We start from the raw sequence: 24,249 nt of genomic DNA, 5'->3' as shown, positions 1-24,249 counted from the left end.
GTGACACATTCAGCCTGATACTCCAGTTGACATCAGACACTGTGATCTTGGGGTGAGGGCAACAGCATACACTAGGATGTAAGAAGGGAGGCGGAAACCACAAAAGGAGGTCAGAGATAGAGGAAGCAGGACCAGAGAGGTGTGATGGGGCCAAGACTGCTGGCATGGTTAAGCTCCATTATTACAGCTATGGAGACCCAGAGCTGATGGTCCATTTCCAACCCAGCCTCAGGATTTCCAGACCACACATTAAAGCTCTCCAGGCCTACAGCTGGGATGAAGAAAGATGAAGGATGAGGACACCTCTGGATCTGGTGTGGTTCAGGTGTCCTTACAGTAAACAAGGAGTTAGTACTAGTTATCGAGTATGGCCTAAGGTTTAAGGTCCCAGCTGAGCAGGTGGATACTGGACCAGGTGGATTAGAGGCTCAGGTTCAGCGGGGAGAGCAATGGTTTCCAGCTTTTTGACCTCAGGCTGCCTTTAGACACTTAAACATTATTGAGGACCTCAAAGATCTTTTGCTCATTTGGGTCATATCTGTCAATATTTATGGCATTACAGATCAAAACTGAGAAATTAAAAATATATATATTTATTAATTTATATTAAAATGGCAATAATAAACCAATTATAGCTTAATTTAAAAAAACATGTCTGGGGGCCAGCCCCATGACCAGGTGGTTAAGTCCACACGCTCTGCTTCTGCAGCCCAGGGTTCGCTGGTTCGGATCCTGGGCGCAGACATGGCACCGCTCATCAGGCCACGTTGAGGCAGCATCCCACATGCCACAACTAGAAGGACCCACAACTAAAATATACAACTATGTACTGGGGGGGATATGGGGAGAAAAAGCAGAAAAAACAAAAAAAAGATTGGCAACAGTTGTTAGCTCATGTGACAATCTTTAAAAAAAAAGTTTTATGAAAAATAACTATTGTTTCCAAAGTAAACGTTATTGAGAAGTGTGGCATTCTTTAACACAAAAATCTAATGTCTGGCCTGCTTGAAGATGGTTAGATCCTTATATCTGCCTCTGTATTCAGTGTTGGGTTTCACAGATCATGCAGGCAGGCTCTAGAAAACTTCACTGTACACACGTGGGAGAATGAGAGCAAAAACGAGAAATAATGTCTCAGTACTATTTATTATTGTTATTATGATTATGGAAATAGTATTAACCTTGTGGACTCCTTCAAAGTGTAACAGAACCCCCCAGAAATCTACAAAACATATTTTGAGAGCCAGGATAGAGGATTCTGGAACTGAGTCAAGCATCTAAAAAGATGGCTTAAAGCGTAGTATATTGGACTTTACATAATTCAGTACCCAACTGTAAAACTAGGCTGAAAAAAAAGTATTTAAAGTGTTCAAATTTTTATTACTGCGGTTACAAATGGACACATTCTGAAAAGAATCAGGAACATTGAAATTGCTGATTTGGTAAGATGGAAGACTGGGTTACTACTGTGTATATGCCTCTGTGGTTTTCATCTTTAGTGTGTTGTTATAATATTATTTGCATGGCTTTAACAAAAAGCACCAGATGTGAGTTGGGAAGCAAGTGCTGCTTGTCACTGGCTCTATTCATCTTAAGCAAGTTACAGCTTCTCAGTGTTTCAAGATTCTGTAAAATAATGCTTTATTAAAGTTTACACAACACTTTCACTTATGCTGTATCTTTGCATTCTCACAGCAAATATACTTACCCCATTTCACAGTGATATACTGAAGTCTGTCACAATGATAAAAGGATATTTTTTGTTCAAGGAAAATAGAGTTTTCATTCATACTTTTTGGATAAATCATGCCTCATCTTAAAGATGCCTTTCAAATATTCCAAAATTCAAATGTTTTAAGTGTTTATTGAAACTAGACATGAACCCAATCCTGTGCTACCCACTATGGGGGCATTAAAATAGTGTTAAACTTGACCCCTACCTTCCTTTGCCTAGTCTTGTATTGATATCTTTACTTATTCATTCACTCCCAACAAATGTATCATCTTTACTGTGTCAACCATGTGCAATGTATGGTGCCATGAGAGAAAAAAGCTGGGTAATATTATGGAGAGAAATGGGTGGGGCGGGGGCTACTTTAGCTGGCAAAGTTAGGGAGGGCCTCCTGGAGGAAATGATGGATTTTCTGAGACTTGAGGACGAAGGAAGAACCATCCCTGTGAAGCTGGAGAAGAGGTGCTGAGCAGCGGGAACAGTGAGCACAGGAGCTCCAAAGCAGAAATGAACTAACTGGTTGAAGGAACATGAAGAGTCCCCCGCAGTCAGAGCAAAGACTGAGAATGGGACAGGCAGGAGACTTCAGCAGAAAGCAGGCCATCTGGGGCTTCATAGCTAAGTGCTGAGAATCAAACAGAAGCAGAAAGCAGGCCACCTGGGGCCTCCCCTGCTTCTCTGGGATGCTTTCTTGCTTTGTGGAGACTGCCTTCCCAGATTATAGTCCTCAGCCTGGCTCAAGTAAAATTTACCTTGTCTCTCCTACCTATAGAACAGCTATTGGTTATTTGCATCAACAAGGTCAAGAGTAGAAGAAGGGAGATCACTTCAGAAACTATTTCAGATGTTCAGGTGAAATGCAGGTTTGGACTTATGGTAATGTTAATGGAGGTGGAGTGAAGTGGACTGATTTGGAAGTGTGTGATTATATGATTACCTAATCTATACACCTTGTTCAGATTTTGTGAGTTGTCCCAATAATATCCTTCACATAAAAACAATATCCAAGGTCATACATTGCTTTCAGCTATCATTTCGCTTTAGTCATCTTTCATCTGAAAGAACTTCTAAGTCTTTCTTTATATTTCACATTGACATTTTTGAAGGGTACAGGCCACTTATTTTATGGGCTGTCCCTCAGTTTGGGTTTATCTGATGTTTCCTCATGATTACATTCAGATTATTCATTTTTGGCAGGAATTCCCCAGAAATGATGTTCTTCTCAGTGCATGGTATAATAAGATATGTGCTGTCGCTTAGTCCCTTTACTGCCATTGTAACTTTGATCACTTGGTTAAAATGGTGTCTACCACACTTCACCACGAAGTTGCTATTTTACTCTTTGCAATTAGTAAGTTTCTTGTGGGGGAGACATTTTGAAGCTATGTAAATACCCTGTTACTCCTCAAATTTTCATGCATGAGTTTTGGCATCTTTGGTACACAGGCTAATAAATTCTCTAAAAAGTCCACATCCTAACCCCTTAAATGTATGAATATGTTCCCTTATGTGGCAAAAAGGACTTTGTAGATGTGATCTAGCTAAGGATGTTGAGATGGAGATGTTATCCTGTATTATTCAAATAGACCCAATGAAATCACAAATGCTTTATAAGTGAGAAACAGGAGGGTCAGAGTCAGAGAAGGAGACATACCAACAGGAGCAGAGATCAGAGGTAGAAAGCTGTGAAGATGCTGTGCTACCGGCCTTGAAGTTAGAGAAATGTGTTACAAGCCAAGGGATGCAGGTAGCCTCTAGAAGCTGATAATGGGGCTCAAGACAAGTTACCCCAAAATATGGCAGCTTGGCATATTGAATATCTTAAGCCTAAGGAGTTCGAGAAAACTGCAGAAGCAAGAAGGTCACTCTGACCTCCCTCCTCTTGTCTTTTTTCCCTGAGAGCAGAAGATAAATCTCCCCTATGAAAGTTACCTTCCCTGTACCAGGAGAAAGGGGGACATCCTTATCACCAGAAGCAGGGAATTTAGAGTCCAGCAGGCCCTGTAAACAAACCTTGTTACTTCTTCACCCTATACTACCCATAGCCTAAACCCCTGTCTTGTCAATTCTTTACAAATTTATTGTTTCTTTGTCTAAAAGGTATGAAAACTCCCTGCTCTCATCACTTCTTCAGGTCTTCATTCTCTTCTGAAAGCTCCCATGTACATGTAAAAATTTAATAACATCTGTATGCTTTTCTCCTGTTAATCTGTCTTATGTCAGTTTAATTCTTAGGGCCAGCCAGAGACACAAAGAGAGTAGAGGATAAATTTTCCTCCCCTGTACATGTGTCATTACTTCATTCTAGTGAATAATTTTTAAGTGAATTTCCATGACTTTTAAAAAATAGTTTACAAAATACTTTCATTCACTCTTACTGAGTTCTCACAAAAAAACTTGTAAACTGAGATTGATTAACTCCATTTTTCAGTTTATAAAACTGAGATTTAGGAAGCGTAATTCTTTTTCCTTCTAAGAACTTTCAGGGAAAAGAGCAAAGAAACAGTTTTTCCTTTCCCAACTCCTACTCATCTGTTTCAAGCACCTATCATATCATAGTAAACCACGCCAACTCAGTGACTTTAAAGAGTAATCCTGTATTCTTGTCCACTTCTGAAAGCTGACATGGTTTGACAAATCCAGACTGAGCTCAGAGGGGCTCCTCTACTTCTCACTGAAAGTTTGTGGCTCAGCTGGGGCACCTCTGCATCATGAATGTATCATCCTGCTGGAACCAGCAAGCAATCCAGGACATCTTCTACTCATAGTGATGGCAGAGGCTGAAGAGGATCAGAAGAGACATTCATGAGGCCTTTCAAGACCCAGACTCGGAACTGGCACACTGTCCCTTCCACCCATATGCCATTGGCCAAGACAATTTATACTGCCAAGCCCAAAGTCAAGGGGTAGAGACATACACCCCACCCATGTGGAGGTCATAGCAAACGTGGCTTCAAGGATGGCCCATAATTCATCAGCCACTATGTACCTCCAGACCACAATTATTTATATCCTTCACACATAAAAAATATTAATATATTCATTCCCCATCTTAGGATCTACAAAAATCTCACCCAATCATAGCATCATTCTTAAACTCCAGTACCTCACGGTCTGAATCTAGCTCCTCTTAAGACTCATGAACAAAAAAGCCAAAGACTTATGAACAAAAAAGCCCTCCACCCACACAACTACACACTCCCAGTGTGTAAAGGTGGAATAAGGACAAAACTGCCACATTAACTCCCATTTGAAAGAGGGAATTATTGGGGGCCCACAGCACTCACTGCTGCATAGCAATTGTGAAACCACATCCTATTGGGAAGATATTGTCATTCTGCCTTCTCTGTGGGTAGAGAATGCTCCTTTATTAGGCTGTGGTTCTAATCTCTGGGAATGGTCCCCAGTCCTTGTTCTCTCCAGCTCTTGGCTCCACTCTCTGGGAGTTTCTTCATTTTCCATCATCCTAAGCTGCTTCTGAAAAGGACTTTGAAGAATGAGCCCATTTTGGTGGCTGAGTAACTTTGTCAGTCTGCTTCATGTCTTTAGAAATTTTGAGATGCAAAGAGTCTTGTGTCTCTTAATGCAGGCTGACATCGTTTTGTTAATATGGCTTTCTTAGAAGCTTTGTGAGTTTTCTATATACTTGATTTTAGTTCAACCCTGTGTCAAAAGCAATACCCTCATTATTTTAGAGAAATGTCTCTTTCTCTCAATCCTATTTGTAGTATTTTGGCATATCAAGCTACTGTAGAACCACATTCTTAAGCTTCCTAGGAACTCTCTAGTACACTACCATTTTCCTCTTGGAGGAGTTGAAATGCATTCTTTTTTTTTAAGATTGGCACCTGGGCTAACAACTGTTGCCAATCTTTCTTTTTTTTTTTTTTCTGCTTTATATCCTCAAGCCGCCCCTGTACACAGTTGTATATCTTAGTTGCACGTCCTTCTAGTTGTGGAATGTGGGACACCGCCTCAACGCAGCCCGCCAAGCGGTGCCATGTCTGTGCCCAGGATCCAAACCCTGGGCCGCCACAGAGGAGCGCAGGAACTTAACCACTCGGCCACGGAGCCGGCCCCTGACATGCATTCTTAAAGCTACAGGGTTCATTTGATCTTTAGCCTGAAGCCATATATTATTTGACAGCCCCTGGATTTGATCTTTGCCCCCAGGCTGTACCTTAATTTGAGAATCAGTTGCTGTCTGGAGAGGCTGTACTTGAGAAACAATTTTCCAACCCAGAAAGCTCTGAGCTCTCTATATATCTTCTAAATTCTACTTTAAAACCTGCCAGTTCTTTTCTGAGCTCATCTCTTTCTTGTGGCACATATTCATATGCAATTAAAAGCAACCAACTCACATTTTCAACATTTTTCCTGGAAACCTCTTTGCCTAAATCTAAAAGTTCATTAGATTCATTTTAAATCTCTCAAGTTCTGCAGGCAACAATTTGAGCAAATATTTGGTGACCACAAAACACAGGCTACAATTTCTTCTAGCCATCCATAACAGTTTCCTTGTCATTTTTCAGTTTCCTTAGCTTCCCCTGCCCATCACAAAATCAATGCCACATATTCTTTTTTAATATGGTAGCACTGCACTTCCAGGCACCAATTTCTACGTTGGGTAGTTATTGCTCAGTAACAAATCACGCCAAAATTTACTGGATTAAAATAATCATTTATTATTGTTCATACATCTGGGTGTCACCTGAATGTAGCTGATCTAGTCCTGGGTTCAGCTGGGCTTTTCTGCTTCAAGCTGCAATGGCTAAACAGCTCCGCTTCTCATGAAAGGTCTATGAGTTGGCTGGGGCGACTGTTCCACTGTTTCCTATCCTCCTAGGACTTGAGGGCTGCGCAGAGCAGGTTCTTCTTACGGCAGTTCTTTATGGTGTTCAAGAGTGAGTGGAAACATGCAACACCTCTAAACAGGTCTTGGAACTGGCACATTGCCATCTTCACCCACATGCCATCAGCCTAAGCCTATCATGGGGCCAAATGCAAATTCAAGGCATGGGGAAATATACTTTGCCCATGATGAGGCCATATCAAGAATGAGGATTTAGGGAGGAGTGAAGGCTTGAGGTCATTAACTCAGTCTACCACACCATCATTCAAGATCCAAGTCAATTTCTATGTCCTCCTCAAAGTCTTCTAGTCATATTTCCATCCACAGCACTCCCTCCCATCTCTAGAGCTTCTCATTTAGACCACTTATCCACCACTAAACCATTGATCATATTGTTCCTACTGGCTGGAAGAGCATCCCTCAGATCTACCCATCAAACTCCCTCCCACGTTTCAAAGGCCTTTTCAAGCATAAGTCCTCCTATAGAGGAAGTGCCAGGGTCTGGATCCCATAATGGCATTTGTGTCTTTCTCTAACAAAGTGTGTAAAAATTCCATTTTTGATACCCAGATTCTCATCAGGTGCTCTCTGCTGGAAAATGGGCAAATAAATTTCTCCTACTCATGGTTTACCCAGGCTTCTGTTATTTCTTTTCTAAATTTTGTAACTCCGTGTTTATTAAGATTCCAAGAGAGAATCTGTTAAACAAGTAAGGCCACCTTGTCTCTCCTTAGTTCTGGGCAGAAGCTCCAATGTATGGATGGATCTGGCTGGAGTGCACCTTAGTCTGATGGGACCCAGAACCCTGGGTACAGTGAAGAACTCTCAAGGGAGAGAGATTTCCATTCACATCACAGTCTTGAAATCTTGATGAAGTCCTATTTACAGTGAGCAACTTCGATAATTGGCAAAACACCCTTTCTTTTCCCAAGGAGTGTTTCATGCTCTGTCTGGAACCCCATCTTAGCTAGGAAAAGGCAGTAGAAATTTCTATAACTTCTAAGCTGTGAAACTGATGCTGAGTTCTTACAACTTCACAGCCCTCTTTTAGGACACCTTCCTAGCAGTGACCTCATGGCCAAAGTTGTCTGCTTATTCAGGAAGAGTTTATAGAGTTATTAACCTTGCTCCAAAACTCTCCCTCTAAAGAAGCTTGACATTACAAATACATATATATATATAGTCTTGAAAGAAGGAAAGATTTCAATAGTGCTAGTTTAAAAGAGGAGAGAGCAGGCTTCAAGGAAGCCAATTTATTCTTTATTCTATGTGAATCTTGAGAAAGTAGAGAAAGGGAAAGCAAGAGAATCTCCAATGAAGGGCAGGATCCTTTCCTCATTTCATGTCGCATTTTGAGACTTTAGAGGAAAAGTGCTATTTCCCCACCTCTTCCTATTCCCACTAACCTCCCCCCATCCCCTCATTTCCCAGCTTGCATTAATTAGTTTGGATCAATTTAAATGCCTACACCAATTGTTTGATTTTATTTCTTATTTTACAAGTCCTTTCCCATACTATCCTCCCTCCCTCCCTCTCTCGCTCTCTCAGAAAGAGTCAAAACCTTTCTGAGATCAGGGTTGAGTTGAAACCACTGTTTGTGCGGTGGGAAGGAAGGGTGGGATAGGGCACAGATGCAGCAGAGACAGCGAGGGGCCAGAGTCATCCCCTACCCAACCCGCTAGGCACTCAGGAGGAAAGCTGAACTTCCTGGGAATCTCCCATTGTAAGAGAGGCAAAACTTTGCTTCTTCCCATCTTAAGTTTTCAGCTGGGACTCTAACAAAAAGACAAGAGGAAAACAATAGTTTATTAATGGTGCACATCATGCAGGAGAAATCTTAAATGAAGAATAACTCAAAGCAGCGGCTTAGAACTGCAGCTTATTTAGCATCTTCAACAAGGAACAATAGATTTGCAGAGAAATGACAGGACAAAGGAAAGTAGTTTTAGGCTTCCAAGAGCAGCAAATTGTGAGCAGATAAACACATGGGAGGAAACTAGTGGAGTGAGCTTTGCAGATTCCTCTGGTGCCTCTCTGGACTAAGAAACACTGCTTCTTAACTGCTTTCAGTTCAAAATAATTTTTATGCTAAAGTGGCATATTTTGGGGTGGCACATTCTGCTACCTTTCATCAGCAAACTGGGGCATTTTGCTTTCACTTCCTTACATCTAAGACTGATTCTCTGCTCAGTGGTTGTAGCATGCCTAAGACTTCCCACTTGGGCAACATTTTTATTTGGGAAATGAAATTGGGGGCAGGGCAGTAATAGACAGAAGAAGGATGAATTTGATTCCTGGTAAGTTGTCAGGGTGTTTGTGCCTTATGGGATTGAAACCTTAGAAATGTGCTTGGATTCCATGCCCTTTAAGATGATTTCCAGTCAGAAGTCATCCTAATCTGGAAATCTAGAATCTAGAAATATGATTCTAGATTTTTCCAAATCGGAGGGACTCTAAAGGTTGTAAAACCCCAAATATCTTTAGATGTGAAGGAACATGTAGGATCTGATTGAGAAAGAAAAATCAGGCCTGACATCTTCTAGAATGTTCTCTACTTAAAATAAGCAACTTCACAGAACTCCAACATCAGACAAGGCTATTCAGTGCTTGTGATGGAGTGAAACAAAATCAAATCCAACCTATAGTCCTGTCAGAGTTCAGACCATAAACCAAGAACACCGTGCAAACCACAAAAATGACCACACATCCCCCTCTCTCGGCTAACTGCAGTAATTGCTGCTTCTTCACTGATTACCCTGAGCACACTCTGTTCCTCCACTTCCTAATAAAAGTTATTGGAATATCCAACCATGCCACAGTCCCCTGATTTCTGACAGCATTCATCCAGAGCACACCAAACCTTCTTCGAACCTCCCCTACAACACCCAACACAAGCCCATACCCTATAAGTTCCTCCCACACCCTTTCACAGAGACACACTCCACCTCCCAACCCACTATGGTGTGTGGAATCTAGGCTGCTGTAACAAGTACCAATGTGTTTAACTTGCTTTGACTGCAGGTGGGCTTTGGCTGCTGGCCCTCAGCATGGTCATAGGCAAGTCAGAACCCCACCGTCAGCCTCTCAGTGCACACTCTCATTCACCCTAAACTTGGCCCCAGACTTTCAGTTCCCCAGATACAGCAAAATCTCAGTATCCAAAGCCACAAGGAACTTCCTGAAGGTTTCTAAGAACAAAAACTAAAACAAAAAGGATTCCTTGTTCATAGTTTATTGATAGTTTGTCAGTAATCAAGTATTCACACAAGAGAACAGTCACTTCATTGTATGCTTCATGAACACATTCCATCCTCCTTCCTAATCTTTAACTCAAATCTTAACTGCTTAGTGCTGTTTATCTTCCAAAGAAACTCATAAAAGAGCTTGGAGAACTCTGGGGTTTTTCCTCATTGTTCTATAAACAAGGCTTTGCGTTTCTTATAAAACCTCTCTGTTACTGTAGAGCGGAAAAAGCACAACTGTATGCAGGTCAGTGGCTCTTCATTTCTCTGGGACTCTAAGCTCCTATCTCCCATGGATTCAAAGCCTTGGGATACACAAAAATAAAACACTCTGACAGCATTTTAGTGATGAGGATGGAGAGAAAAGACAGGGCATAAATCTCTTCAACACGTTCCTTGGGAGACATACAGGTCTCTTGGAATGTGATCAGAAGATTGGCTAACCCATTTCTCCTTCCCCAAGTAACTTGAAGGCACACTAATCTGTAGGTGATAATTAGGAAAAAGTTGGTATAGGGGGGCAGGTGGGGTGGGTAGGGGCTAGGGGCTGGGAGTGGAGATCAGTGAGCAGGTTGAAAAGGTCTTCTCCTGAGGATACCTGACACTTCCTAGCATGGGGTCTCATTTCTTTAGAGAAAAAGAGATGCCTTCTGAATCTCTCACATTCACTGACTCTCAGTCTTTCCTCCTCTCCCCTCCCCTTCTCTTCCTTCCTCTGTCTCCCTCTCTCTTTCTCTCTTAGTGGCCTCCGGCATACACCTTCTGTTGATATTCACCCTAGAAGATCCTCACCCAATGAGGAGCTGGATTGTGGATAAATCCTTCTGTTTTCTCATCCTTCAGTGACAATTCTGAACTGAGTAGTGTCCAGTTCCACAAAATGTGTCAGAAAGTCCCCAGCAAGATTGAGTCCCAGGCACCCACAATGGTAACTCAGTGGGATCCATGGTTTGCATGGTTCAACTAACTGCAGATCTAAAGGCCTATGATTGTTGCCTCTTTAGTGAACATGTAAAGACTTTATTCTTGTCATTATTCCCTAAACAATACACTTTAACAGCTATTTACACAGAATTTACATTGCATTGGCTATTATAAGCGATCTACAGATGATTTAAAGAAAGCAGTAAGATGTATGTAAATTATATGCAAATACTACACCATTTTATATGAGGGACTTGAGCATCTGCAGATTTTGTTATCCTCTGGGGTCCTGGTACCAATCTAGGCAGATACTGAGGGATAATTATACTATCACACCCTTTATTGGCTCTTGCCTATCTCATCTAATTACTTCCCCCACAGTATTTTCTGTGATCACCTCCCAAATGAAGTACTTGCATCCAAATCTGTGTCTTAGGATCTGCTTTGGGGGGAACTCAAACTAAGACGAGGTCTGATAAGGGAACAGAGTGACAGCTGCAATAAGAGGAAAACAAGGTGAAGCCAGACCAATGAATTCATGGCCTGCTCCCAAAATTTCTAAATTCTGTATTTTCATGTTTTCCCTAGCTTGTGCTCCAGAGGGTGCATGTAGTGCTGCTTTGGAGGGGTCTGCCCACCAGGTAAAAGGGAGAGAGGCTGCCATGGGGTAGATTCTGGGAAGAACTCAGAATGGTCCACTCAACCCTTTTCCATTTCCTGAATCCTCCTTTTACTCCCTTGCCAATCCAACCTCACTTTATTGGCGCCCATAAGTTCCCTGTCTGTCCCTCTTCTTTGTTCTAGGAACTCTGCATTTCAAAAGCATTTCCAGGAATATGATTCAACCAGACCTCAGCCTCTTGCTCCCTGGGAGGCATTTACCTCCCTCACCTCCACTAGCCCTTCTTCTACACAGCAATCCATCACCATCTTCTCCAGGCCTCTTTGCTTCCTTTCTACCCACCCTTCCCATATGCAAACTCTGTTGTGCTAAAATGCACATAAACTTACCACAGGCTGAGTAAATAGGGAAATTACATCAGTATTATAATGTCAACATTTCATTAGGTCATATCTGATTATTACCAGCATGCCAACAATGTGTGCCCCAGGAAAGAGCAGTTGACCACATACCTCACTAGCAAGCCACAAACTACAGTACTACACATGATGCCCATTCACCCCAGTCCTTTGTTTTAGCTTGATTTAGCCACATGCAAAAGTACCAAGTCCAAGACCCTGGGCCAGAGCCACTCCTCAAGGGCATCTTCACAACTCACATAAAACTAGCAGCTGTTTCTTTACCTGCACCTCCTGAATAAGGATCAGGATAAAGCACCTGTGGACAAGGAGCAGCTAGCAGGGAGAATTCTGGTCCCACTCGAAACCTACTAAATCAGAATCTGATTTTTAGTAAGACCCTCTGGTAAAGCAAATTCTCACTTAAGTTAGAGGAGTGCTGCTCTGGAAGGGATGGGGGTGGGGAGGAGATGTAATAGCAGTAATAAATTATCTGCTATGTTTGGGCATGGAAACTGTACTTAGAGGCTGTTAGAGAGCTGGGAAAAATTTGTAGTGGCAACACAGAAAACTAAACAAAGTTAATTAGATGAACCATTCAACTCTCTCCTTCCCCACCCCTGAAAAACACAAGAAATTGAACAGAAAAATAAATGCAGTCATATATGAAACTTGGTTCTATAAAATTATAGTTACATAACCATTGTATTGGAAACATTGAACAAAAGTCATATGTCTTTTTTTTTTAAGATTGACACCTGAGCTAACGTCTGTTGCCAATCTTCTTTTTCTTCTTCTTCTCCCCAAAGCCCCCCAGTACATAGTTGTATATTCTAGTTCTAAGTTCCTCTAGTTGCACTATGTGGGACACCACCTCAGCATGGCCTGATGAGCAGTGCCGTGTCCATGCCCAGGATCCAAATCAGCGAAACCCTGGGCCGCCAGAGCGCAGCGTGCGAACTTAACCACTCAGCCATGGACCGGCCCCTAAAAGTGATATATTTCTATTGATGATATAAAAGAACTGTATTAGTCCGGGATCTTCAGATAAACAGATTTATACATATAAACAGATATATACAAATAGGATATAAACAGAAAGACATTTATTACGACAGATTGGCTCATGTGATTATGGAGGCAGAGAAGTCCCATGCACTCTACAAGTTGGAGGTCCAGGAAAACTGGTGGTGTAGGTCCAGTCCAAACTCAAAGGCCTGAGAACAAAGAGCACCAATTCTGAAGGCAGGAGAAGAGGGATATTCCAGCTCAAGCAGAGAACAAATTTGCCCTTCCTCTGACTTTTTGTTCTATTCAGGCCCTCAGTGATTGGATGATGCCCACCCAGATTGGTGAGGCCAATCTTTTTTACTCAGTCTACCATTCAAATGGTAATCTCTTCCAGAAACATCCTTACAGACACACCCAGTCAAGTTGACATATAAAATTAACTATCATTGATTTAATTGATAGGGCATTGAAAAGCAATATTTAAAAATGAATATATCAAGAAATAGCAACATAAATACATTATTGTCTTGAGAAATATCTAGATAAATACCAGATAAAACAATAGAGCATTTGAAGAGGCTGTTTCTGGGGAATGATAGGATGGAAGTGGGACTGCAGTTTTTAGGAAAACTCTTTATACTATTTGGATTTTAAAAAACTCTTTGTACACATTGCTTTGACAGATTAAAAACTAATTTTAGAGAGAAAAGGAGTGAGTGGTTGCCTCAGTAACATGCTGATGAAGGTCAAGCAAAATGAGGTTGAGAGTAGCCATTGGATTTGACTTGTCTACAATATTCAGAAATTTGAACCATGTGTGGTGAAAAAGCGCAGTCGGGGGAAGCCCTGACATTTTGCCATTAGATTTGCTCTCATATGGAGCACATCACATTCCTCAGCCCAAATGATTTTCGTGTCTAAGAGGAAAACTTCGTGTTTCTATTCTCCAGTGGGCCTGGGAATAGCAGGAACTTTCTCATTAGCAGCCCCACATCACAAAGGCGATTCACAAACAATGGGAGCCATGAGAGGCAGGGCATCTAGAATCTCTGCTCCCTGACTGGGCCTGGAAAATTCGGAGATCCTGCCTTTGGTTTCTGTCGAAATGACTCATGTGTGATGCAATCAAAACTGTGGCTGCCACATAATAGCATGAGTTCTAAATACCATTTGCTCTCTATTTCCTGGCTCCTTTCTTTTCAGTCTAACTTCCTTGGATACAAGTAAAAGCTCTTTTTTTCCCGAAAAAAATCTCCCATGGAATTTTTTTTGACAATGTAGAGCAGGGGACAGAAGTCTAATCAAAGTGGATTGAGGAGAGGAAACCAATTATAGGCAATATTTTTGGAAGGCAAACTCAGTGGGGAGTTGAGAATGAGGCAGGAGCATTTCAAACTAGGAAGGCCAACAACCAGTTGGTTTGATTTAAGTTGCAAATTCTATTTCCGTCTATATGCTGACAAGAAGTCAGAGTACAAACTCAAAGAACTCAGTTTAAGAGAGGAAGATAGACTTGGAAACAATAGACAAAAATAAACACATCCGCTTCTCAGAGTAGGACTCGGGTCAAGCGTGTGCCAGCAGAGAGGGACCAGGAAGTTATCCGTAGCACAGGATAAACCTGGCCTACCTCCTGGAGAGTTGGTTTCATTTGGAGGAGGAATAGGCTATCCAAAGTCATATTTAAACAAATATCATAAATAATGAAGTAAAATGCTTTAACTTACTTTCAATTTGTAGATAAGACCCAAGACTTCAAAGGTGTTTCTCAGGTGAGTGGGGCAGTGCTGGGAAGCTCCTTCCTGAAACCCCTCTGGTTAGGGTGCTTGCATGGGCTCACAGTGAGGTGCCGTAAGTGAAAGAAGGGGAAGCCTAGAAGTGAGGTCACATCTGCTTGCTTCTGGAAGAGGTTGCCCTTCAATGAGCTTTGGAAGGAAGGACAGGAGTTTGTCAAGCAGATAAGAAGCAGCAGAATGCTGTAGGAAGAGGAGAGACAAGCCCTACTATCTAGAGGCCTGAAAGCGTGTTGTGGGTTGAGACAATGACATCTCTTTCCAAATTCTGCTCATAGGTGGATAGGCCATTGGAGGGGAGGGAGAAGAAGCTGAGAGGGGACAGAAGCAGGGAGACCGCTAGATACTACAGTATTTTCTTGACCAGATTAAGGTGACTGAACTTGGTGCTGGAGTCGCTAAGGAGACATTTAGGGATTTTTAAGCAAAAAGTGATCCTTTAAGCAAAAGGTTCAGATTTGCATTTGGGAAAAATTCTTCTGACAGTCCAGTGGGTCAGCAGGAGCAATTATCTTTTGTTCATATTAATCGTAGTCCCACTTAAAAAGCAAAGTACAAACTGCGGCAGTGAAGGATTTTGGCCACAAATATAATACAAGGTTGACATCTTTAATTTATAAAAGTTTCATCCAGGGCTGACCCGGCGGCGCAGCGGTTAAGTTTGTACATTCCTCTTTGGCGGCCTGGGGTTTGTCAGTTCAGATCCCAGCTGCGGACATGGCACTGCTCGGCAAGCCATGCTGTGGCAGGTGTCCCACATATAAAGTGGAGGAAGATGGGGATGGATGTTAGCTCAGGGCCAGTCTTCCTCAGCAAAAAAAGAGAGGAGGATTGGTGGCAGATGTTAGCTCAGGGCTAATCTTCCTCAAAAAAATAAAAATAAAAATAAATAAAAGTTTCATCCAGGTCGATAAGAAACAACATCAGAATCTGTCTAGGAGAAAAAATGGGCAATTGGCCTGAAAAGCTCACTTCCAGGATATAGTAAATCGTTAATATGAAAAATGATCGTCCTCACCATCATATAAATGCATAGTAAAATAATAATTTGATCAATTTCACCCATCCCATTAGTGATGATGAAGAAGAATAACCCTCAATGCTGGCAAGAATAAGGTGAGAAGGAGGTTTCTGCTGACAGTGTGATAGGGTTACTTAACATATTAAGAAGGAACCTTGGCAAATATGCTCACACCCTTTAACCTGGGGACTGTATTTCTGGAAATTTATCAGAAAGCTTATCAGGAAGTTATCAAAGATGTAGACAAAGACTTATGTATAAAATACGCTCTTTATAATAGGCAAAAAACCCGAGATGTCTCACAATCTTGGGAATGTAGGCACCTGCAGTGTATTATGTAGCTATTAACTATGTTTCTAATTATGCAAAAGCCTCATCAATTCTGTCAAAATGTAAATAGAGGATTTCATTAGTTGGTGACATTACGAATGATTTCTACTTTGAAAAAATATTTTTCCTTAGTTTTTCGCTTTTCCATAACAATAAGAAGTTTAACCCTAAAAAAGGAATTGCAGGTTTCACGAATTGCTTTCAAGAAGGTAGCTTTGGCAGGAAGGCAACTTTGGGGCCCTGAAAATTGAATCACACACATGCATTCCCACCCTACCTTTAGTTTTTCAACCCATGTAAACAATAATAGAATAACAACTTCCAAGTCCCTACGATATGTTAAACACTTTACGTGCTGAATCTCATTTAGTCCTCCCAACACTTCTTCAAAGAAGGTATTATTAACTATGTTCCCATTTAGAGATAAAAGAACTGAGGCTCTGAGCTGTGAATTGACTAGCCCAAGGCCTTACATCTCATTTCAGCGTTTTATTGATGCTCTTCCTTATTCACTCTAGGCCCTTTTATTTAGTCCAGCTCATTAATGTATATCCTGATCTCAGAGGTGAAGACCACAAATACACAGACCTTTTACCTCTCTAGAAAACTCTTTTTTTCCCAAAGTGAGCACATCAGGGACCTGGGGGCAGGCTTTCCTGAGAGCACTTCCCCTTCCTTCTCCTGCTGGCCTTTAACTCTGGCCCCTGGGGCCACAACCAGCTTTCTCACTTGGTAGCAGTGGCTCATTGGTGTCTTTTCCTCCAAAATCAGAGGTCAGTATCTGGGATTACTCTCGGTCCCCTGAGAGAGCCATCAGCCAGGAGGGCATCTTCTCTCCCTCTGGCTCCTTCCTCCCTAATCCCAGGCTTTCTACTCTTCAAGCCTTTTAACTCTATTCAGCTCCCCTTTCTTGTCCTATCTCCTCCCACCTTTTCCTCTTTTTTCCCCCAGTTTATTCCTCTGGTCTCTGTCTCTACCTCCATTGCTTTATCTTTGTTATCATTGCTAAAAGCAAATACGAAATCACTGTGTTTGAAAGAAGAGTTTTTTCAGGGTGGTGGTTCCAAGATCTGTACATTTATATGCAACTATTAATGGATACTATGCCTCACAACTCCCTTTTCCTAAATCTCTTTGGGGATTTACGGGCCCATTTTGTTGTTTTATACATGCTTAACCAAACTTAGGGTGGGGGTGGGGGATGCTGATGGCAGCAGGGACTGAAACTCTTTACTGGGGAGGAGACGGAGAGAAGGTTCCAGGTGCAAATGACTAGAGAACTCAAGATGGAAAGAGCTGTTGGGAGGACTGGGGAGACAATGTCTAGAGAACCCATAGTTATCTAGTATCCATTCATCTCCTAGGTTGAAGCTCCTGACGGACTTCAGGACACCAGTGCCCTGCTGCCCCAGAAAGGTTGAAGATGGCAGGTTTCCCAAACTCCTGCCTCATCACCCTCATTTTCCTCTGGCTGCCCACGCTGGATTCAGGTAGGTCTCCCCTCTCTGTCTCTCTCTCTGTCTCTCTCTCTTAGGGCTCCGAGGTTGAAATTTCTCAGTAAGTGTAAACAATCGCATTTGGTTCTCAGTGGCGACCTCCGCTGGGGTCCAGATGGACTCCTTCAGGCTGTTCTAGGAATAAGTGAAATAGTGGGAGAACTCTGCCCATTGGCGCGAGCCTGGTCTATGTCAGTCCTCAACTCCCTTCTCCACATCCTGTCTGACCCTCCCGGCTTTTCGGCAGCTCACTTCGATGTGATTGGACCTCCGGAGCCCATCTTGGCCATAGTTGGGGAAGATGCTGAGCTGCCCTGTCATCTCTCTCCAAATGTGAGTGCCGAGCACATGGAGCTGCGGTGGTTTCGGAAGAAAGTCTCGCCCGCAGTGTTCGTGCACCGGGAAGGGCGGGAGCAGGAGGGAGAGCAGATGGCTGAGTACCGGGGGAGAGCCACGCTGGTGAAGACCAACGTCACAGCGGGGCGCGTTGCTGTGAAGATACACGGGGTCAAGGCCTCTGATGATGGGGAGTACCGATGCTTTTTCAGGCAGGAAGATAGCTTTGAGGAGGCAATTGTGCAACTGAAGGTGGCTGGTGAGTAGACTAGTTTTGACTTTCTCTGGTGATTGCTGTGCGATACAATTTTTCCTATGGATATGTTACTTTGGAAACCATCAGATTCATCCCCCAAATCTCTTTTAGATTGGAAGTGGTTGGCAGGCCTAGAGTGGGAGATGAGTAGGAAGGAGGTTTGAGTTGAGAGTTGAGCAGCGAATTATCTTTCTTGTAGAAGTTTATTTCATTTATGTCCTTCCCCTACCTCTCAATTATAGGATAAGCATTTCCTCATGTTATTAGTTAGGTAAATATAAGCTGTAATGGCTTTATGCCATTCTTTTCTATTAGTGCACCATAATTTACTTGATCAAGTCTCAGAATTGAACACTTAAATTGTGTGTGTTTTTCACCATTACAGTAGGGCTGTGTTGAGCATCTCCACATACTTCAAGGCTGGTTTATGGATTAGTACCCAAGGACTGATTTCCTAAGATCATAGAACATGGCTGCTTGTTAACATCCTTGATCCACCTAGAAAAGGTTTTGTTTTTGTTTTTGTTTTTGCTCCAAGCCCAAATTCAGGGTGAAAGAATAAGGAAAATGATAAGCATTCAGGAGGAACGTATGCATGGAGGTCTGACTTTCCCACTTACTAGTGAATGCCGTCAAGCGAATCTCTTTCTGAGCCATGTTTCCTGCTGTAATACCAGAGCAGCATCTGTCAAACAAGATCTTGCAAGAATGAAATAAAATTAGACAATATATGAGAAAGTGTTTTGTCACTTCTAAAGACATTATATACTTGTAAGATATTATTACTGTACCTCAGACTCTCTAAAATATTTAATATACAAATATATTGCCTTTAGTGTATACATTCAAAAAAAGATAAAGTTTGAAAAATATTTGGGAGAAATCTGGGTCACTGCCTCACAACCCAGTGCCCCCTGTGACAGCATCATGCATAATTCATATTTCCTTTTTTAGGGAAGTATCTTAAACGTTGATTATAAAACCCTAGAGATTTGATAGCATAAAACTGTCATTATTACCTCTTATGAGTGATAGACATCTTTGAGAATCTGCTGAAAGTGGGAGCCCTTTTAATGAAAAGAATACGCATTCTGACATACACACACAAACGTGGAATATGGATTTAAATCGATAGCTGTGGATACGTGTTTAAGGACTCTTCTCTGCAGATTGGTGTTTTTCTATACATTGTAAAACTGTAAGAAATTAGTTAGGCTAAACAGACAGGAAAAGCAGCTTTATGTTGATTTATGTTAAGACATAATTGTGTGAGGGAAGAAGAGGTTGAAATCATTTAAGAAAATTCCTGACTCAGTATCACAGATAGAGGAAATTTAAATTGTCAGCCATGATCTCAGTGCAAAGAACCTCCAACCCCCCTTCTCCTCAAGGATACGCCTTTTCTTTTCATATTTAAATACCCAATCTTAGTTCTCCTCCTCCCTAAAGCCTTCTTGTATTACTTCCAACCACAGAGGTCTCTCCCGTCTCTGGAGCTCCCAGCCTAGACCACTAATGCACATCACAACCATTGGTCTTCCTGTTCCTGTTGACTGGACAAGCACCCCCATGTCTGCCCAGCAAACTCCTGCTCACATTTTGTACACTAAATCTCAATATGGCATTGCTCTATGATAAGGTGTATGAAATTCTTCTTATTAATATCTCAGTTTCCTTGTATAATGAAATATGGAGATGAGTTCCTCTCATTCCTAGTCCCCTCATGCTTCTCTTTCTCAAACTATGTGGCCCTATATTTATAAAATTCCCAGAAGGGTGTCCACTAAAAGAGTAAGGCCAGTTTCTCTCTCCATAGCTCTGGGCTCTGATCCTCATATCCATATGGAAGTTCAAGAAAGTGGAGAGATCTGGCTGCAGTGCACCTCAGTGGGATGGTACCCAGAGCCCCAGGTGCAATGGAGAACTCCCAAGGGAGAAAAGTTTCCATCCATGTCAGAGGCCAGGAATCCTGATGAAGAAGGCTTGTTCACTGTGACAGCTTCAGTGGTCATCAGGGACACCTCCATGAAGAATGTGTCCTGCTGTATCCAGAACCTCCTTCTTGGCCAGGAGAAGGAAGGAGAGATTTCCATAGCAGGTAGGTAAAACCAATGCTGGATTCCTATTTGATGCAGCTTCAGGGCCACATCACCTGGGGCACCTGGCCAGCCATGACCTCGTGGGAGAGTTGTCTACTTTCCCCACCTAAGCTCCTGTCCACTGACTTGAGGGACCAACTTCACTAGAAGAGTAAAGATACAAAAGGTGTAAACTCTATTTAGATCTCATAGAAATTCCAGATTTTCCATCTTAGGAGATATATCTTAGATAGAGAAGCATTGTCCCTGGGTGCCTTCCTGATCCAAAGCCATCTCTCCTTGAGTAAACAAGAAGACTAACTTAGTTCTCCTGTTTCTACCCTTGCCCTCCTCTCTCCTCTTCATCCCATGCTAGAGCTCTGTCTAAGTTTCCAGGGTCGTCAGGAAAGCAAATCTTCTCATTGTTCCCTAGACACTACCTCTGGTTCAGGTAGGAACATTTCCTTATTCTTTGGTCATTGAGTCCCCTTCTCTTGCACACAGAGGTGACATTTCCCCTTCCTTATTTACCTCCCTTATCCCCTTGGTTCCCATCCTGCATTGATAGTTAAGGAGGAATTTCCATAAGAAGATGAATTGGCCTACTATATTCTTTATTTCACAGGTTCTGTCCTAAAATGACTCTTATTCATGTTCATTCCTCTCTTTCTCTGCTCTCTCTACCTAAGATCAAAATTTTTCTGAAAAGCTTAGAGTGGCATTGGAGGGACTGTTTTTGCCATGAGTGGAATGGGAGCGGTCCAGATCATCCTCTCTTCTAACCCCCTTTTGAATCAGGAGAAGAGCTGGACTTGCTCAGAGTTTCTCAGCAAATGTTCTTCTTGGGGATTTTGTTTTAGTTCCCTTCTTCCCAAGACTGACTCCCTGGATGGTGGCTGTAGCTGTCATCTTGATGGTCCTAGCACTTCTCACAATTGGGTCCATATTTTTCACTTGGAGACTATACAAGGAAAGATCCAGACAGAGGAAGGATACATTCAGTTCTAAAGGTAAGTCATAGAATCCCAGGTTACTTGGCAGGAGTGTTTCCGAGTAGAGCTGGATCCAAGTCCTTTAGGACGACTGCCAATGGGAAGATATTTGATTCTAGAATTCTGAAACCAGAGGGGGTTATAAGGCTCCTGAGTTCACTGATAGCCAATGTGAAGAAGAACAGAAGTTTGGGGTGTGGGGGGAGTCAAAACCAATTCTGAGATATTAGCCATGATGTTTACTCACTTCTGACCCCCAGACTCTATCCTCACTTTTAACTCGGTTTCCCAGTAATGATTAAAGATATGATCTCAAGTCAGTGGAAACTTCCTGTATATTTCTTAGAAAAAAAAGACGTAATCCTTGTTCTTCATTTATTGATAGTGTTTCAGTAATCAGGTAATCGTGACTTAAACAATTACTCCTTTGTGTGTTTCTCACACCATTTTGTCCCCTCCCTCATGCCCGCTTTAATAGGTCACTAAGGTATTTCTTTTTGTTTTCCAGAGAAACTCCTGGAAGAACTCAGTAAGTTCTACCTTTTTGTCATATTTCACCCACAAGGTTTTCTCTCTCCTTTTATAAAACCTATCAATGACTCTTTCTCTCTCTTTCATTCCAGAATGGAAAAAGGCTACATTGCATGCAGGTCAGTGGCTCTGAACTTCTCAAGGGCTCTGAGGCTCTAGCCCCTAGGGATACAAAGTCCTACAATACTTGAAAATAAAAACACTAACACATTTTAGTGATGAGCATAGAGAGAGGAAAGATGATGGAAAATGGCCTCAACATTTTCCTTGAGGCACATCGAGGGCTGTTGGAAGATGGCTAGAGACAAGCCCCCTCTGACAGGGTCCCATTAGGCACTGGGGACAGTCAGCACATACATCACCCTGTGGCTATGGATGGACGAGGGGAATAGAAACAGCTGAGCAGGCCAAACAGCTCTCCTCCTGATGAACCTGTCAACACCTAGAACAGTGCTCTATTTCTTTGGAGAAGAAGTTATGGTTCTTGTAACCTCTACCATTCACTGATACTCAGACTCGCTCTCTCTCTGTCTCTAGTTGATGTGACTCTGGATCCAGACACCGCCCACCCTCACCTCTTTCTGTATGAGGACTCAAAATCTGTCCGACTAGAAGATGCCCGTCAGAAACTGCCTGAGAAACCAGAGAGATTTGACTCCTGGCCTTGTGTATTGGGTCGTGAGGCCTTCACCTCAGGGAGACATTACTGGGAGGTGGAAGTGGGAGACAGGACTGACTGGGCAATTGGGGTGTGTAGGGAGAATGTGATGAAAAAAGGATTTGACCCCATGACTCCAGAGAATGGGTTCTGGGCTGTGGAGTTGTACGGAAATGGGTACTGGGCTCTCACCCCACTCCGGACCCCTCTCCCATTGGCAGGACCCCCTCGCCGGGTTGGGATTTTCCTGGACTATGAGTCAGGAGACATCTCCTTCTACAACATGACTGATGGATCCCATATCTATACTTTTCCCAACACCTCTTTCTCTGGTCCCCTCCGGCCCTTCTTCTGCCTGTGGTCCTGTGGTAAAAAGCCCCTGACCATCTGCCCAATCACTGATGGGCCTGAGGAAGTCCTAGTAGTTGCTAATGGCAAGGACCTTTCTAAGGAGATCCCACTGTCCCCCATGGGGGAGGACTCTGCCTCTGGGGATACAGACACCCTCCATTCTAAACTAATCCCTACCCAGACCAACCAGGGGGCACCTTAAGGAATATGTCAATTTAACTGTTTTCCTTTGCTCAAACCCTCTCCTCCATCACCCCCTCAGGCTTCAGCTGCTGGCTTCCCGCAGCCGCTGTTTCTTCCTGTTGGGTAGGGATTAATTAGTCTTGGGAAGGTTGTATTGCTGCTGTAGAGAGTGTGGCATGTAGGACTTTCCTAATCTGTTTCTGTACCAATGTTCAGGAGGCAGGAAGGTGATTTAAACTGCTTCTAGTGTTCTCCTATCTCTTGAGGCCAAATCTTATAGCAATGGACTTGAAGCAAACTCAAAGAACAGCTCAGGGATGAAGATGGGGTTAGGGTGGCATGGAGTTGTCACAGAAACAGTTCTTGATGCCCAGAATAGGAGTATGTAAAGGAAGGGGTTTTAGGCAAGCAGAAAACCCAAAGAGTTCTGGAAAGGGAAGATCTGAGGCTGAAACCCCATAAAAGAACTTCGGGGACATCATGATGGAGGAAAGTGAGGTGAACCCAGGCCAGTGATGGATATCTGGCTTGCCCCTGGAGTTTTGGGGTCTGTATCTCAAATTTTCAAGGTCCTATCATACAGGGTAGAAGACATGGGCCCTACTTCTGTGGGATCTGAGCAGTTGGTAAGGGGGAGTAGAGAAGAGCTGAAAGAAGCAGGGCTAGGGGGTCAGACAGAGATGTGATCAAGGAGAGAATTTTAGACAAAATTCAAAGTTTGTGTGCTCAGCCATGCCTCAGGCCCTGTTTCCCTCTCTGCACCCTCCTGTTTCTCCCTTGCTTGGGGGTCATTCCAACCTCACTTTGTGGACTCCACAAGTTTCCAATTCTTTTCTTCCTTTCGATCTACAATCTCTCCATTTGAGAGGCATTTCCACGAATCATCCTTCAGGGATATCACCACTTTATCAGCCACCGTCTCAGCCTCATGCCCCCTCACTCCTCATCCCAATGTCCAGTTTAAACCCCTCAAATCCACCTTCAATTAGCTTCAACTGCCATCCATTTCCACACCATGCCACCATTCAGTCTCTCCCCACCCAACTTTCCTACATGCTGCTCTCCCCAGAGTTCCCTGAATGCTGTGTCATTGTGCTCAGTGCAGCTGAATGGATTGCACCTGTTTGTATTCACCTGTTTGTATTTGCATTTTCCTGTATACATGTGGCTTGTCTTGCCAATGGACTGCAAATTTATCCAGGCTCACGCCTTCCATTTCCCTTTGTATTTTTCCAGTTTCTAGGGTAGATGTCACCCATGGTCTTAACTTAATAAACAAGTCTGTCTGATTGCTGAAAGCTGCATCAGCACCTTCCTTTCTTTATCCCAACAAGTGAAACTGAAACAAAAACAGAGGAAAGAAATCTTCATGGGAATGCAGCTGGCCAAAGCAGTGTGGTTCTATTTATCTAACACCCGTCCCCAGGCCTGATGACAGTGGGC

At 42.8% G+C, this 24,249-nt stretch overlaps 1 protein-coding gene across 1 annotated transcript; it reads left to right on the top strand.

Annotated features, from left to right (window-relative positions):
• Positions 1 to 17,348: 17,348 nt before the first annotated feature.
• On the top strand, positions 17,349 to 22,825 carry BTN1A1 (butyrophilin subfamily 1 member A1). Its single transcript, XM_046641308.1, has 7 exons — positions 17,349 to 17,415; positions 17,669 to 18,016; positions 19,830 to 20,111; positions 20,952 to 21,101; positions 21,592 to 21,612; positions 21,707 to 21,733; positions 22,152 to 22,825. Exons 1-7 carry the CDS (start codon positions 17,349 to 17,351, stop codon positions 22,823 to 22,825), a joined length of 1,569 nt encoding a protein of 522 aa, XP_046497264.1.
• Positions 22,826 to 24,249: the final 1,424 nt, after the last annotated feature.

This window comes from Equus quagga, chromosome 15, assembly GCF_021613505.1.
Source record: "Equus quagga isolate Etosha38 chromosome 15, UCLA_HA_Equagga_1.0, whole genome shotgun sequence".
Lineage (NCBI taxonomy): Eukaryota > Metazoa > Chordata > Mammalia > Perissodactyla > Equidae > Equus > Equus quagga.
Note: the sequence above shows the minus strand (reverse complement) of the source record. Positions and strands in the feature narration are given on the sequence as shown.

Coding starts and splice junctions, on each gene's coding strand:
- BTN1A1 (XM_046641308.1), top strand. CDS start 17,349: ATGGCAGGTTTCCCAAACTCCTGCCTCATCACCCTCATTTTCCTCTGG. Junction 18,017..19,829: donor TGTGCAACTGAAGGTGGCTG/GTGAGTAGACTA, acceptor CTCTCTCCATAG/CTCTGGGCTCTGATCCTCAT. Junction 21,613..21,706: donor GAAACTCCTGGAAGAACTCA/GTAAGTTCTACC, acceptor CTTTCATTCCAG/AATGGAAAAAGGCTACATTG.